The sequence below is a fragment of the Mya arenaria genome, chromosome 9 (assembly GCF_026914265.1).
Source record: "Mya arenaria isolate MELC-2E11 chromosome 9, ASM2691426v1".
Classification (NCBI taxonomy): Eukaryota; Metazoa; Mollusca; class Bivalvia; order Myida; family Myidae; genus Mya; species Mya arenaria.
Genome location: NC_069130.1, coordinates 12,128,049 through 12,145,369, shown reverse-complemented (window position 1 = coordinate 12,145,369; position 17,321 = coordinate 12,128,049). Strand labels below are relative to the sequence as shown.

Below are 17,321 nucleotides of genomic sequence, written 5' to 3'. Positions count from 1 at the left end.
TTCAAGATTAAAATATTGTTATAACAATTATGGCTGTTCAAATATGTTTTTTTATTTTTTAGGAAATTTGTTATGTTAGCAGGAAACGTATTAATAAAGAATTTATTTCCGATAGGTCTGAATCGAAGTAGCTTCCTCGACATTTAAGTGCTAAGTTTCCCATCCTGTCGTACGCTAGGCCAGGGTTCGATTCCCCATCGGGAAAAATTCCTTTAAATGTATGTTAACTATTTATCTAATTTTATATCTAAATATATACGTATATAAATTTGTGTATGTTTTTTATATTAGGTAACTAGCGGTAAAAAGCGGTATTGGCAGTATTCGAGTTTAAATGTAGTATTCTGCAAGTATTGCGGAGTACTTTAAATTCACTGTACACTGTTCACCAATAAATAAAGTAAGGGTGTGGTAGTAAAATCATGTCCCCGTAGCGCAGTGGATAGCGCGCTGGACTTCTAATCCAGAGGTCGCGGGTTCGAATCCCGCCGGGGATGCAACATTTGTTTTGTCTCATAGAAAGAACTTGGCTGACCCGACCCTCAAAAATGAACCTAGCAAACAGAAACATACTGAATATTGGAATAATAGCGTGTAATGTACCAGTCACACACACGGCGCGGGTATCTACGTAAATTGAGGTTTTGTTTATGATATAACCCCACCACCACCTTCAATTGTCTTCAGGTATTATATTTTCTCGAACATATCGTAAGGTTTGGTCAAATATGTTTTGTATAGAAATGTTTAAAAACGTGTTATGGGAAGAATTTAACCGATATGAATAACATACTAAGCGATTATTTCCTATATTACTAATACGAACAAGCGTCTAAAATGTCGCTTCCTCGATAGTATAGTGGTAAGTATCCCCGCCTGTCACGCGGGAGACCGGGGTTCGATTCCCCGTCGGGGAGCATTTCCTTTTAATTGCCTGGTTGTGGAAAGGAATGCCTCCGGAAATGCCATATTCCATTTTGTCTACCTTTGCAAAACTCACTAAGATGTCCAGAGTACCATCGATCTGTAAATTTAGTCAAGTGTATATAATATTCATCACAACAAATGAAGCCATTAACTTGTTGAGTATTCGGATGTTATACCCATTACATGTACAATTATTTGTAGAAAGTAAACCCGATAAAATGGAATATAAATGGCAAATATCCGCATGGAAAACAGCTCTAAAATATCTTCGAAAGAGAATCATCTACTTATCATCGATGTAACGCTTGACTGAACATGGACAAATGGCAAGTAGAAGGGGAGTATCTACATGATTATATTGACGTTTATGTATCAAGATCACATACATTTATATGTAAACAGCGATTACTCACAATAAGTATCGAGTATTGAACATATCCCATTGATGATATCATACTTATTCAGTGAAGCATGTGGTAAGCGCCTTTATTCCATTTAACCATGCATTCATACATTTAAAATAAAACTATACTTCATATGTTATAAACAGATAAACATTCTTCCATCATAGTTATTATATCACAGACATTATTTTTTATGTTTGGAAGGTTTTGTACATATCTGTTACAATAAAATAAACAATGTATTGCGTAAGCATTAAAGAAAACGTCGAATCCTCAATTTCAACATAATGTTATGAAACGAACTCCCTTTTTGTCAAAAGTCTAGACACTACCACGGTCGCCATTGATGGCCATTACCATCTTTAAGTTTATTTGATTTGTCTGTTAAAATTCTTTTTTCAACATTGCTTGGATTTGCTGTTTGATTTTGCGACGAAGTGCATTCAAGTAGGTCATTGGCATTTTTCAAAATATCAGAATACGAAGGGCTGGAAGGGGTGTCAGTATTTCCATCTGGTACAAATGAAGAGTTCCACTGAACGTGTGTTGTGGTTTGTGGTACTGTGGTTGGGTTGATTTGTAACAACAAAAACTGCCCTCCGTACAACATACCAACTGGCTGCAGCATTGGTGGCAAAATATAACTTGGTCGGACTTGAGTCATTGATTTGACTTCTAAATGTATTTGACCATTATTTTCTATACATGTTTTCTTCATGTTTGCACATCTTTTAGTGGCTTTTTCACTAATCAATGTTGGTTTCACCGTTGATAAGTCCAAAGTTTGGCATTGTGGCGTTACAGGTAAAACTGGCACTTGTTTGCATGTTTCCGAAACTTTAAAACTCAATTGTAATTCGCTTGGATGCTGTTTGAGTTCTTGTGACAAATGTTGGAATGTTCCCCCCTGTTCAGTTTCGTTTCTCTCGTTACTGCTTTGGGTTTGTTCAGGATTTACGCCGGTTCCAAGTGGGTTCTGCTCAGGCACTTGTTTTTCTATATTACTTTGTAAGGTCAGATCGTCAATACCGTGAAATTCATCCATGTCCACTCCAAATGCACAATTCTTCTGGTCACGTTTATTGGACATATGTTGTACAATGTTCCTCTGTAATATATGACTTGTATTCGTAGATTGTTCAAGGAAAGTGGAAACTTCCTCCAAACACTTCGAGTAGCCAGCGAGATATTTCCGTTCACCATCAGACAGTGTTGATGGAGGGGTTGCATTCCTTGCATTTAGATCTGAAAGTAGACCAGGTTTGTTTTATTTCAACGTTAACACAATTTCACGTTTTTTGTATAATATTACAAAATTGCAGTATTTGATATTTGACTCATAAATATAAACTATTGCGATTCTAGACTGAGTCCAATGCATTGAACATTGATCCTGAATTAATATTTATTTAAATGTTGTTTCGCATATTTACGGCAAACTTTGCGCTTTACCAGAATGTGAGACGAGGCGGGATTTCACAAAGTCCACTGTCATTTCTAAGATGTCGGCTTTCTCTAGCTTCGATGGTTTGTTGGCCTGAAAAAGTAATGTTTTTTTCTTAAATTCGAAATACATTCTTTCTACCATATTGTTATCAAAAGGTCCACAACTGGATCCGTTAGATAAAGATGCCTTTATACAAACTTCGAATTTCACCCACTATTGACAAGTTTATGCAATGTCATAATAATGATTAAGAATAAATTCTTTCTTTCATTTGATAAATGAATTTTGATTGTACGACTATCATTGTTACGGTAAAGTTATTGCTCGTGGTTTGTAACTTAATACGTTTTATACGATTCTATCATCAGAAAGTATAGCATTATTAATACACACAATCTGATTTAAATGCGCAATTTTCAGCCGTTAATGGGTTTCCTCTGTTTAAATAAAGTGAATGTCAAGATGTTATTTCGTTGACAGAGTTCACATTTTATTATATAACAGAACCACCCTTGTAATGTAATCTTTCATTATTCACAAATCGATGTGTTTACATATAAACACGATGGGGGTCCACCCAAAATATGACTTTTCCAAAGTCTGTAGTCTTCCTGGCAACCGGGCTATTAAATTATAATTAAATATAAGAGAGAAGCACTTGAATTATCATTGATATGAACTGCGATTAAAAACAACGTTTAATGTTCGAATTTAAAAATAATCGCGATAACAAAATTGATGCTTATGTGAAAGCTTTATTAAAAAGAAGCGTATTTGAACAGTTTAGGTTAAAGCAACAATAACAGTTGTAGGTAGTTTAGTAGATAAGCATGTTAACGTTTAAAAAGACGTGATGTGATTACTCCCTTCTTTCAGATCATTTGAATTATTTAAATAAATCTACAAATAACTTATAGCACAATCTAAGATTTAGAAACCTTGACATGATATTTAAGACCAAAGTTATGCACCAAATGAAGATTTTTTTTTTGATAATTCGAATTTTGACATTGCTTGCTGTTGGTTTTCACGCACCTACTATAATTGACATCGTGTACTTAATACTTGGGCGGTGTAAAGCCTGAGGTTTTACATTTCAGTTTGGGTTACCATCTGGGCGCCTGGGTAATATTGGTTTATGTGGGTGCATAAGAAATAATGGTTCGTTTAGTACATATCCGTTTTTATTTTGACAAGTAGGCACTTTTTATTGTTTTGGAAGTTCATTTAGTACAAATAAATGCGACATTTGCGGGTATTGCATGTATGTTATTGTATTTGTTGTAGCCATGTAAAAGGAACCTTGATATGTATGTTATATGACATGTATTGGTATGTATGTTAACTATGGTATTGTATGGTAACTATTTGTATTATTTTCTTTCTTTTAGAATGAATGAAGTTTGATTACAAATGGACCACGCGATTTATAGTCAAACCTGATTACTAATCAACAATTGTTTGTGTTAAAAAACGAATGCATTGTAAATGTGCTTGGGTTGGAAAGGCGATTTTGCAACAGGCTACTCTATTATTTTAAGCATCTGGATTTGCATTAATGATGTTTTCTTTGCACATGAAAGCATGTCTTTCTTTACATCTCTGAAATATGTATGAACATTTGGCGATATGTAGTCGTTGTATCTAAAATCATACAACCTTTTATATGCATTATTTAATGAGCAATATGAAAAGTGATCATTTTATATAGTGTTAACGTAATGTGCTCGTATAAAACGTATTGTGTTTGTAAATGAAGATGTTATCTTTTAAATGACAATTGATTTTGTTGGATCTTGCAATATAACAAAACAATAATTAATGTGTTTCTGTGCATACTGTCATATTATGTTTAACTATTATTGTCACGTTAAAGAAGCATCTTTTGTTAAAATCCTTTCCTTTGATTTTACAATTTTCCAATTTTGTGTTACACAAGCAACTAAATTTAATCTTTTATTATTTGATATTAATCTTTTATTTAAACCTCACCTCTCCCTTATTTGCCTCCAGTACTATTTCCTTAAGCTGCGACAAACACTCGTTGATGCGGGCCCGTCGTCTCTTCTCGATCAGGGGCTTGTTCAGCTGAAATCAGATATGTTGGTTAATATACCAGCTATTTCCCGTGCCATTAGAGCGGACCCATGAACTAAAATCAGACAGTGTGGTATATATATCTGTAATACGTTCAGGTAATTAATATATAAAGTTTAGTCAAGCAGTTTTATTTTTTATTTTTCTCAAGTTAATGCATACTTTAATTAAATATACCATATACGTGTTTACTTTATCTGGAGTTTTTATATGACGATGCCACCATTGAAATTGTAAATAATTTTACGTACTTAGGAATAGTTTTTACAACAGGGGGATCGTTTATGCAGGCCATACAAACCTTAGCTGGTCAAGCGCAAAAGGCGATATACAAATTAAGAAAATACTTAAATAAATTCGTTAATATTACTCCAGAACATAAAATTGAGCTCTTCGATAAACTTATTAAGCCAATTTTGTTACATGGGTCTGAAGTATGGGGATCTATTAAAAGAATTCATATAGAAAGGATACATACTCAATTTATCAAATATATACTATCTGTGAAAACTAGTACACAAAATGATTTTATCCAAGCAGAGGCCGGTAAACTAGATATTCAGACACACAGCACTATAAGCATGATTAAGTACTGGTTTAAGGTTATTTGTTCTCCGGAACACAAATACATTAATCTTATTTATAAACTCATGTTAGATGATATTGAAATTCGTCCTTTAAAACATAACTGGGCAACACAGGTTAAAGGTGTTCTAAGTTCATTGGGTTTCTATCATGTCTGGTTAGTACAAGATGTAGGAGACTACACGAGTTTTCTATCACTTTTTAAACAAAGACTAACGGATAATTGTGTTCAAAACCTTCATAGGAGGCTGACTGAATCTTCTAGGGCATTGTTTTATTAAAATATATTTTTCTTTGATTTTCAGTTTTATTTAAAATGCGTTAATATTGAAAAATATAGGATTGCGCTCAGCAAATTGAGGTTATCATCTCATAGATTAAGTATTGAAACCGGTCGATGGAACCGTACATATATTGATAATAGGATATGTCCATCGTGTAACATTTTAGAAGATGAATTCCACTTTCTTGTTGAATGTAACATGTATACCGATATTAGACAAAGATACTTACCTCGATACTATCGTCTACATCCAAGCATGTATAAAACAACTGCGCTTTTTATGTCGAAGAATGTTAATGTAGTTAAAAATCTTGCAGTTTTTGTATTTAGAGCTTTTGAAATACGGAAAGAGTTAACTAGGTAGCGTAATAATTTATAAAGAGTTTAAGCCTTGAATTTAAACGCATATTACTTTCATTTCTTTGTGTGTATAGTTTATCTATGTGCTATACATGCTCGAATACTAAATGTTTTTACATTTGAACTATTGACTATGATCGCCATATAAATATATATATGAATATGTATCAGCTTTTGCAATGATCAAGGGTCATTTCGACTTATTTAATTGAAACCATGTATTTTGAATGTTTGAAATGAAATAAAATCATCTTCTTCTTCTTCTTTATTCGGGATTGATGGGATAATCTGTGGTTGTGCACACAAACCCAAAGTAATATAACATTTTTTCTGACTTTAACAATACTTGAAAAATGACCCTAGTTTTTTATTCCATATATTAAGTGTTTGTGATCTTTAGTTTTATTGTTTGTTTTTTCTGGTGTGTGGATGGGTTTTTCTGTTCTGTTTCATTGGCGTTGACTCTGTGCCATTGAACGGGGTTTAGAATGAAACTGTCTACTTCTTGACTTGTAGGACCCCGTATTTTTCATATAAATATTGCTGTAGGGTAGATAATTGATATTATGAACATTTATGACGTTGAAGACTCTATCGTATATATGGACTGAACAGTCGCCAACAGGCTGTTAAGTGCAGGTTTATACATTGCCGTTGGAATAACGGCCCAAATGATCCTTTTGTTACCTTTCTTGTAATATAACGTAGAGAAATTGAAAGCTTTAACATACAAATGTTTACGTATCAGACTGTACAGTTGTTGATTGCAGGTTCACAATGCTCAAACAATACATTTTTTAGACCAGACATTGGACGTTAACGTTGAATTTTAAACTTGTTTTCTTGTTGTTATTATCTAGCTGGCTCTAGGTGCTTACAGTTGATTATATAACGCGTTGCTTAAGTGTTAAAATGACATACATGCAACAAAAGTAGTATTCGAGATTTTCGTGTTTTTATTGGTTAAATGATACAATGTAGCATAAATGAAGGACTATTCAGAAACAAAATATATTTTTATTGTCCGCCGGTGTATTAAATTATAATTAAGGACAATTTAGATAAAATATAATTTATTGTCTCCACGGTGTATTAGACTAGATTAAAACAAAGACATATAGGCGACAATAAAATCGTTTTTTTTTCTTCAAATATATGTATACAAAGAAAATATCCTTTGATAGTGTGTGGGCAAATGATTTATTAGCCCATTCATTATCATCATGACCACTTACTCATATCGGATCAGTTTCACTTTAAAGGAATATAGCTGTAATTTGGTACAGATCTCTCAAATCGATCACATTTAAGAAATACATATTAATTGATGTGTTTCTTTATTCTTTCAAGCAGAAACATTTCGTTTATTCTGAGTATATATTACAGTACGTTAAACATAACATGTATTAAAAGTATTGCAACTATAGATTCTAACGCCCTTTTTAATTTCTAAACAAATGCTATAACTTGTATTGGCAATCAACATTCAATCTAAATTAATTTATAGTAAGCACTTACGGCTGATTTAAGATAGAATTAAGAATTTAAGATTTCAAGAACGCCCCAAAAATAACTTCAAACACTTATAATACTTAAGCATTAATGTATGTCTTCTTCCAAAAATAGTATTCATCATCATGTCATAGATTATTTCTTTTTAAAGGCCACTTCACCTTATGACGTAGTTATTCGATAATCTGAAGTACATGATTCAGATATAATCAAGTTGAATGCTATGCTCTTAACAAAACGGGCGATCATTCAGTACATAAAATACTACATGTATAGAGTATTCAGCGTCATGAATGTTCCTAATGTTTGGGCCTGCTTTTACTCTAAACAATTCTTTAAATAATAACAGTATGTAAATCATTTTAATTTATTAGATTGTAGTTGTAAATTATTAAATACAAATACTATTTATCTTTCGCCTAATTGCAAAGGACCTTAAGAAATGAAAAACAAAAAAAATGAATTTGATTTGAAATACTCCTACTGCTTGCAAAATATTATTATTTCTATATTCGCACGATTGATTCAGTGAGATAAGTTATTGCAATTTGTTTACTACACAAAATATGTTTATAAAAGAGACTATTATTTGTTTAAAAATATATTGATGGGCATGATACACTTCTTTTAACAGATATTATATCCATTTGCAGTATTTTTGAAAAAAAAAAAATCTTCTCCGAAAAATACCTTTCGCTGAATGCTTTTCGGTTCGTCTTTATCTGATGACGTGTGTGGTCCCATATCAATAGCTAGGCACTTGCTTAATACACACAGCACGATTTACTTCCCACTTTCAAAAACAACAGCTTTAAAATAATACAGCTTATACAAACATCAACTTTCCTTTTACCTCTCAGCTATTTCAAAACATGTTCTGCTTAAGCTTTAAAATTTGAATTGAACGTGATCTCTCTTTATCACTTTAATCAATATCGATCCCAAATATACATACCGCATCTGATTTAAGCTCCAGTCCTAACCACATTTAAGCAAATATTCACAACGATAAGAAAAATAGGTAAAACTAAATCAGGCACGCGATAGTCGAATTGTGGCGCGAGCGGTGTTTACCATAAAAGGAAAGTAAATATACTTGGCTCGTGCTTATATTTTACATTTCATACTTCAAGCGTGCTATGATGAAGCTTGTCGGAACAAGATTAACGGACGATATTTCAAATTACTGATAATAGAAACCAAGAATTGATAATTTTACGAAAATCAAACAAACGAAATCAGCTCAACTTTAATGTTACGTTTTAAGTAAATATTGCTCATGTGCGGATTATCAGAATAAATTTGATCTTGGTGAATTGAATGAATGAATGAATCTTGATATTTATATATTTCCATAAGCAATATATGGGTTTAATTATCTTCACAAATATTCACACAATATAATGTAAAAAGCTATTACATCATGCGATAATCTGTTTACTTTTTTCAAATACGTACATTATCTAGTATGTTTACAAAACATTGCAATGTATAGGAAAAGGAATAATCGCGTGTAGGTTTTAAGACCAATACCCCATATCTGATTATGTCTCATAATTTATGATACGATGTAGCACATACAGGCATCGCTTCCTCGATAGTATAGTGGTAAGTATCCCCGCCTGTCACGCGGGAGACCGGGGTTCGATTCCCCGTCGGGGAGCAAATCTTTTAATGTTATGTTCGTGGTGTGGAATTCCGCCTTGAAATGCCATATCTGTTTAATGCAGGTTTATACATTGCCGTTGGAATAAAGGCCAAACTGATCCTTTTGTTACTTTTCTCGTTATATTACATATATAAATAAAGAGCTTTAACGTACACATGTTATCGTATCAGACATGTCCGAAGGCCCTAAATCGAGGGATGCGGCTCAGGTAATACAAGTGTTTCAATGTACATTTCAAACTATAACCATGTTACTTCTGTCATTAGTATTGTTTATTATTAAGAAATCGAGTGGTAATTGAAAACCCAAGGATTGTAACTAAATATATTTTATTACTTTCGAACATCAGAATATATATTATTTAAACACAACATGATTTGCCTGTTCAATTTATCACCCATTGAGATGTGTCCTAGCTCAATATTAAGTGGATGTCAAGATGTTATTTATTTCACAGAGTATACATTTTCACTTGTAATAGGATCCCCCATTAAGAGAATCTTTCATAAATCAACTTTCAGTGTGATACATTTTGAACATCTTCATGGTAGAATTCAAACTGAAACATGACTTTTCAGTGTAATCCCTAGTCCTCTCGGCTACCGGGATAATAAATCTGAATTAAACATACTAACTATGCTCAATTATCATTGATAGATACTGTTATTACAGATGAAATATAATGGTTCCAAAATATAAACAAATGCAGTATCAAAATTGATGCGTATATGATAGCCTTACTAAAAAGAAACGTGTTTGCATTTTCTGCAAGCGGAGATATTTTTCTTATGAATAACGTGATCCTCCCCAATTTGCTTTAATGAAGGATAGATTTCCTCGAAAATATCTTTTTGATACATACGTTTTTTAAACGAAAAATTGAAGGAAAACGTAACGGTAGCGTGTGAGGTATATGACTTATATCTCATAATCGATTATGTCTTATATTTCAATTCCAAATTCCTACATAGCGCAGTGGTAAGTGTCCCAACTTGTCTTCTGAAGATTGGTGTTCGCTTAAGTGTCATGGAGGAGGAACTCGATATGTCGAACTCTGTTATCTCAATTTTCTTGTTATGTCCAACCGTTTTCGAATGTGTTTGGTTCAGTTCAACACTTTTTATATTTCAGTTCCATCGAATGTTCGTTATCTTGAAGTATTTCCCAAGGTCCCAACGACTTTGACATAACGAGTTTTGACTGTTGGTTGAACAGTTGACAATAAGCATTAAAATCGGTTTTATCAGTATTCAAGTTTAATTTCTAAATAACTTAGTACTTTAAATTCACTGTCGACTGTAAAAAGATAAGCACGCAACTCCTACTTTTATGTCCCCGTAGCGCAGTGGATAGCGCGCTGGACTTCTAATCCAGAGGTCGCGGGTTCGAATCCCGCCGGGGATGAAATCCGTTTTGTCTTCAGTGTGTGTATACCATGTGATAAATTACGTCATTAACGCTACGTTAAAAGGCAATATTGTGCTTCTAATGAACACTTTTAACAAAGATACATGATCTTTTTCTTCACCATTTTAAATGAAACAAAGGGAAAAGTCTATTCCGCTTAAAGAACCCCGCCTTCGGTATATTACGAGAATTTGATAAAAAGATTGGTTTTCTCAAACACTTGGAAAAACGTGTTTCTAAAATGACAATGTTTTGACAGTGCTTCACCAGGCGGCGGCTTAGTGAAAAGGTAGGAGCAGGCAATATAACTCTGGTCGGTGCGGTTAAAATGCCGAATCCTTTCCAACTAACACTTGGATAATGATAACAATTCCCATGTTATGACGACAATGTTAGTACTATAGTAAGGCAACACATGCGTTCGATATAGGAATGTCGACGGAATTGCATAATAGTTGCACGATATATACACACAACATAACATATTTCTGTTCATTGGCGTTTACTCTGTGCCATTGAACGGGGTTTATAATTAAACTTTATTCTACTGGACTTGTTTCTGTAGTGTTTCATATAAATAGTGGTCTAGGGTCTATATTGGTCTAATATAAGTTAATTGACATTATGTGCATTCATGACGATGAAGAGTCTATATTATTATATGGACTTAATGGTCGTCAACAATCAGTTTGAGGCTATGTTGGAATAAAGGCCATACAAATGTTTTCGTATCAGACTGTATATGTGGGGATGGCATTTAAACAACACTCAAAGAATACGTTTTTCAGACCAGACATTGGACGTTAACGCGTTAAACTTATTTTCTTGTTTAATTACTTGTTATATGTGCTTATAGTTGATAATATAACGTGTTGTAAAGTGTTAAAATGACATTCATGCAACAAAAGTGTTTTTCGAGATTTTAATGTTTTTCATTGGTTAAAAAATAAATTGTAGCATAAATGAAGGACAATTCAGATAAAACATAATGTATTGTCACCGCAGTGTATAAAACTAGATTAAAACAAAGACTCATAGGCGGCATAAAAGAGTGATATATATTTACAAAGAAACAAATCCCTTGCTAGTGTTTTGGTAAATGATTTAGTATGCCCATTCATTATCATGATGACCGCTAACTCATATCGGATCAGTTTCAATTTTAAAGAATATAGCTGTTATTTGGTACAGATCTCTCAAATCGATCAAATTTAAGAAATACATATGAATTGATGTCTTTCTTTATTCATTCAAGCAGAAACATGTCGTTTAACGTTAAACATAACATGTATTAATAGTGTTGCAACTATAGATTCCAACGCCTTATTTTGTTTCGAAACAAATGTTAAAACAATGATCTGCAATCAACATTCAATCTAAATTGACTGATAGTAAGCTCTTACGGCTGATTTAAGAAATAACTAAGAATTTAAGATTCCAAAAACGCCCCCAAAATAACTTCAAACATTTATAAAGTTAAACCACTAATTTCAGTCTTCTTTCAAAAAGAGTATTCATAATCTTGTCATAGATTATTCCTTTTTAAAGGATCAACTCATGACGTAGTTATTCGATAATCTGAAGTGCATGATTCAGATATAATCAAGTTGATATAATCTCTTAATAAAACTCTGTTTGGGCCTGTTTTTTTTCTCTGAATAATTCTTTAAATAATAACAGTATGTAAATCATTTTAATTTATTAGATTGTAGTTGTAAACTATGAAAAACAAAAACAATATATCTTTCGACTAATGGAAAAGGACCTGAATGAAGGATGAACGAAAGTTTGAATTTGATATGAAATACCCCTACTGTTTGCAAGAGGAAAGTATTTCTATAACCGCATAATTGATTCAGTGAGATAGTTATTGCAATTTGCAAACTCCACAGAATATGTTTATCAACATAGACTATTAGTTGTTTAAAAAAAGTTTGTTTTTTATACACTTCTTTAAACAGATAATATATCCATTTACAATATTTAAAAAAAACCTAATGTTTTCAAAAAATACCTTTCGTTGAATGCCTTTCGGTTTGTCTTTGTTTGGTGACGTAGGCGGTCCCATATCAATAGCGAGACACGTTCTTAATACACGCTGCACGATCTTCTATTCCAAAACAGCAGGTTTAAAATAATATAGCTTACACAAACATTTAGCATTTCTTTTAACTGACAGCTATTTCAAAACATGTTCCGCTTAAGATCTAACATTTGAATTGAACGTGATCTCTTTTTTATTACTTTAATCAATATCGATCCCTAATACTTCTGATTTAAGCTCCAGTCTTAACCACATTTAAGCAAACATTCACAACGATAAGAAAGGTAGGTAAAACTAAATCAAGCACGCGATAGTCGAATTGTGGCGCGAGCGTGATGTTTGCCTTAAAAGGAAAGTAAATATAATTGGCCCGTGCTAGTGGTTTACGTATCATACTTCAAGCGTGCTTTAATCAAGCTTGTCGGAACAAGATTCAATGGCGATATTTAAAATTACTGTTAATATAAATCAACAATTGATAATTTTACGAAAATCAAACAAACGAAATCAGCCCAACTTAAATGTTACGTTTAAAGTGAACATTGTTTATTTGCGGATTATCAGAATGAATCTTAATATTTATATATGTCCATTAGCAATATATGAGTTTAATTATCATCGGTCATATATAATATCAAAAAACTATTACATCATGTGATGATCTGTTATCTCTTTTAAATACGTATACTATCTATAGTATGTTTTACAAAACTTTGCAATGTATAAGAAATTTAACGTAGTAGACCAATATCCCTTAGCCGATTATATCTCATTTTTGTGTTAAGATCTAACGCCACAAATATCGCTTCCTCGATAGTATAGTGGTAAGTATCCCCGCCTGTCACGCGGGAGACCGGGGTTCGATTCCCCGTCGGGGAGCATTCCTTTTTATGTTATGCTCGTCGTTTGGAATTCCGCCGGGAATGCCATAAGCGTTTTGTCTACCTTTGCAAAACACACCAAGATACCGAGAGTACCATTAGGCGTGAGACCACAGTTATTTTTACTATATGTTTCATATCGACACTAACCTGGCTTTTGACTTTATACACATCCCAATTGAAAAACAAGGACATGGCATCTCTAGAACAATTCAAGACACAAAATATAATCACAAGAAAACACCATGTTGACCATTGACCCGACTGTCAAAATTGAGTTCAAATACAGAACCCTTCCGCCAAGGAGTCAATCGGCTATAAACAACTAATTTTCAGACTTCCACAAGCTATGATTTTTCCAAAATGTACACTGAAAACTATCAATTTCTGCAATAGAGTGTCAAATTCAGTCAAGTTATCTGCAAGAAGAACATTTTTTGCTTCTTTTTCATTCAATTTTAATAAAATATTGATACTTGAACAGAAGGACTCTTTTTTCTGTATTAACATCCGGATCTTGGTCAACGGGGGCAGATAACTGTGGTCTTGAGCTAAACGATCCATAAGCAAAAGTGAAGGGCATTTCCGATGTAATTTCAATTACAGTTACGCGAAGGGTCTTTAGTGTCTAAGCTTTACAACTAAGATTGAGTTTCTTGCTTATACCGAATCGTAGCTAAAACAATTGAGGTTCATATTTGGTCATGTTTTAAATCGGACATCACTATTAAGTAATACAAGTGTTTCAATGTACATTTCAAAACTATAACCATGTTACTAATGTCATTAGTATTGTTTATCAGTAAGAAAACGTTCTTATTTGATTAATGGAATTTTAATGGTATGACTAACGTTAGAGTGGTAACTGAGAACCCAAGGATTGTAACTTTATATATTTAATTACTTTCGAACATCAGAATATATATTATTTAAACACAACATGATTTACCTGTGCAATTTTTAAGCCATTTTAATGTGTCCTATGTCAATATAAAGTGGATGTCAAGATGTAATTTATTTCACAGAGTGAACATTTTCACGTATAATAGGACCCCCCCATTAGGAGAATCTTTCATAGATCAACTTTCAGTGTGATCCATTTTGAACATCTACAAGGTAGAAGTCAAACCGAAACATGACCTTTCAGTGAAATCCCTAGTCTTCTTGGCCACCGGGAAAATAAATCTGAATTAAACATACTAAATGTGCAAAATTATGAATGATTATAAATATTTATGCTGATTGGTTTTGTCTATGAAAACATATTGCATATTCTTGTACACAATCAGTTTTTGCAGTACAAAAGAAGTAAAAGTGTCTTTTGTATTTCTATTACTTGTCTAAATTTGAACAAGATATCTAAAAAAATAAGGAAAATCTGCAAGTTTAAAAAAGATAAGCGTTAAATTCTGATAAAGCCTAAAATCAATCTGGCGCTGGTTGGAATTTTCTGTGACATATTTGGTGCTGAAATGGTTTACAATACTGTGTAGGATTTTTGTGAATTCTCTTTCAGAACTAAGATGGCCAATCGTGTAGTCATTGCAAGAGTGATAGCTGTAGTTTATATTTGATTTCAAATGCCTATATTTATTTTGTAAGTTATTTTTCAAGTCACCTTGTCTAGTCATTTCCATGGCATGAGATATGACAATGTATTTTAATAGATAATTATTTTTAACCAAGTTTTCCTAAGGAAAAGTGGAAAACCTACTTAATAGATTTGGCTATGCCATTGGGCAGGTAGGTGGCTATGACCATTGGCGCTTGTGTCCAGGCCTTAACTTAGCCATGCATAGGGTATTTTGAAAAAAAATCAAAAAGGTTTAAAAAAACTGGAAAACTGTGGTTTTGAGTTCTCTCATTTATTAATTTTTTTTAAAGAAATACATTTGCTTGATCTCAAATATCATTTGTTTGATCTCAAAACTAATACTTGTATAGAATTATCTTTTAGTGTTCTGTTCTATGTCTTTGGCGTTTGCCCATTGCCACTAAACCGGGTTTATGTTTAAACTTTTTGCTACTGAGCATGTTTCTGTAGCTTTTTGCATATATATTATCATTCTTTCACTGGATGTTATCCTTGTACTGTTTACAATATCATTGTTTAGTTAATAAGTGAATAAAATGTGAGCAAAAGTGAGTTAAATGACTATTTATATTTGTTCATCCTTCGCTCGCTCCTCTTTTTTGCTAAATGCAAAAGAAATATTTTAATTATCACTTCGCTCGCTCGCCCCATTATTTTTTGGAAAAAATCCGATGAACAAGTTATCAGTTTGGTGTGGCCTAAAGACGCTTCTGTTATGATATATCAAGGGGAGTTCAAACAGAAATATCTGATTATATAGCATTTGCATTGATTTGTTTCTTAGATTACAAATTGCTGATATAAAAAAGCTGTCGGTAAAAACATTACATTTTTGTAATTTAAAAATGAAACTTCACCGTTAGCATTTTTGTATTTATGGTAGCTGCCTTACCTGAAGTAGGACAATTCAAATTTTGAATTATATTTTTCGAGCAGAGATATCTTTCTTAGGAATCACGTGACCCACAACCATCTCTTTTTACTTATTTGCTATTTTTAAATATATTTAATTTTAGTTTTTTTCTACGAAAATGTAAAAAAATGTAATTGTATCTTGTAACGTACATGACTTATATCTCATGATCAATCATGTCCCTTATCTACATTACGAACTGGCTTGCATTCCTAGATAGTGTAGTCTAGTCTGTCTTCCAGGGATTGGCCATAATTGGGTTTGATTCCGCGTCGCGTTATTGTATATTCGTGCATTTATGTAAATAGTTTTCCAATATATACGTATATACGTTTGTGTTTAGTTTGAACATTAGGCAATAAACGTTAAAATCGGTAGTACAGGTTTTCGATTTTAAGTTGTGTACTTAATACTTTAAATTTACTGTAGACCGATCAATGAAAAAGGAAGCATACGATAAATCCATGTCCCCGTAGCGCAGTGGATAGCGCGCTGGACTTCTAATCCAGAGGTCGCGGGTTCGAATCCCGCCGGGGATGCAATCCGTTTTGTCTTCAGTATTTATAAAAATGCTTTCATAATGGGCTATGGACTTAATATCGTCGAGGTCGCCATTACATTGATATTTTCGAATGATTATTCTGCTGTCATGAAAGAAATCGAAAAAGCTGATGTTTCTCCTATTACAATCTGTCTGATATTGATAACTCCTTTGATCCAAACCGTATTAAATGGATATGAGAATGCACATTTAATCACGTAACAGTTTAATGGTAGGAAGCAAGCTAAAAGTGTTGGTCCGTCGACTTGAAACACAACACAGGGTGAGGCACACTTCCATAACTCTTTATTTAAAACTATTTGATACATTAACAGGTTGTTTAAATATGATAATTTGTTTAAGCATAAAGAAGTGATCTTTGGTAAAATAATCATGATAAACATTTATGCAATCAATTAAACGTACATCATACAAAAACATAAGATATAATACATGGTTTGGCTACTATATTTATGTGCAAAACTACAGAAGCAGGCTCAGTAATCAAAAGTTTAAACATTTACCCCGTTAAATGGCACAGGGTAAACGCCAAAAACATAAAACATAAAAACAATGAATCGCAAAACAGAACATGGAACAACGATAAACTCCACAGACAACCCAGTGCATATATACTATTATTGTTTCATATTTGTC

The 17,321-nt window shown here is 32.8% G+C and overlaps 1 protein-coding gene and 6 non-coding genes across 9 annotated transcripts; 6 read left to right on the top strand and 1 right to left on the bottom strand.

Annotated features, from left to right (window-relative positions):
* The first annotated feature begins 424 nt into the window (after positions 1–424).
* Trnar-ucu (transfer RNA arginine (anticodon UCU)) lies at positions 425–497 on the top strand. Its single transcript has one exon. It is a non-coding gene; the product is annotated as a tRNA-Arg (tRNA).
* Positions 498–845: 348 nt separating this feature from the next.
* Positions 846–917, top strand: Trnad-guc (transfer RNA aspartic acid (anticodon GUC)). Its single transcript has one exon. It is a non-coding gene; the product is annotated as a tRNA-Asp (tRNA).
* Positions 918–1,295: 378 nt separating this feature from the next.
* LOC128203375 (uncharacterized) lies at positions 1,296–12,910 on the bottom strand. Of its 3 annotated transcripts, none has more exons than XM_052904777.1 (4): positions 12,706–12,910; positions 4,771–4,866; positions 2,784–2,868; positions 1,296–2,576 (listed from the first exon to the last, which is right to left on the bottom strand). In XM_052904777.1, exons 1-4 carry the CDS (start codon positions 12,757–12,759, stop codon positions 1,660–1,662), a joined length of 1,152 nt encoding a protein of 383 aa, XP_052760737.1. In that variant the 5' UTR covers positions 12,760–12,910; the 3' UTR covers positions 1,296–1,659. The 3 variants fall into 3 exon arrangements, with proteins under 3 accessions (XP_052760737.1, XP_052760738.1, XP_052760736.1); XM_052904778.1 differs by lacking the exon at positions 12,706–12,910 and adding an exon at positions 8,571–8,615; XM_052904776.1 differs by lacking the exon at positions 12,706–12,910 and adding an exon at positions 8,306–8,458.
* Trnad-guc (transfer RNA aspartic acid (anticodon GUC)) lies at positions 9,207–9,278 on the top strand. Its single transcript has one exon. It is a non-coding gene; the product is annotated as a tRNA-Asp (tRNA).
* Trnar-ucu (transfer RNA arginine (anticodon UCU)) lies at positions 10,616–10,688 on the top strand. Its single transcript has one exon. It is a non-coding gene; the product is annotated as a tRNA-Arg (tRNA).
* Positions 12,911–13,542: 632 nt separating the features above from the next.
* On the top strand, positions 13,543–13,614 carry Trnad-guc (transfer RNA aspartic acid (anticodon GUC)). The gene has a single exon. It is a non-coding gene; the product is annotated as a tRNA-Asp (tRNA).
* Positions 13,615–16,589: 2,975 nt separating this feature from the next.
* Trnar-ucu (transfer RNA arginine (anticodon UCU)) lies at positions 16,590–16,662 on the top strand. Its single transcript has one exon. It is a non-coding gene; the product is annotated as a tRNA-Arg (tRNA).
* Positions 16,663–17,321: the final 659 nt, after the last annotated feature.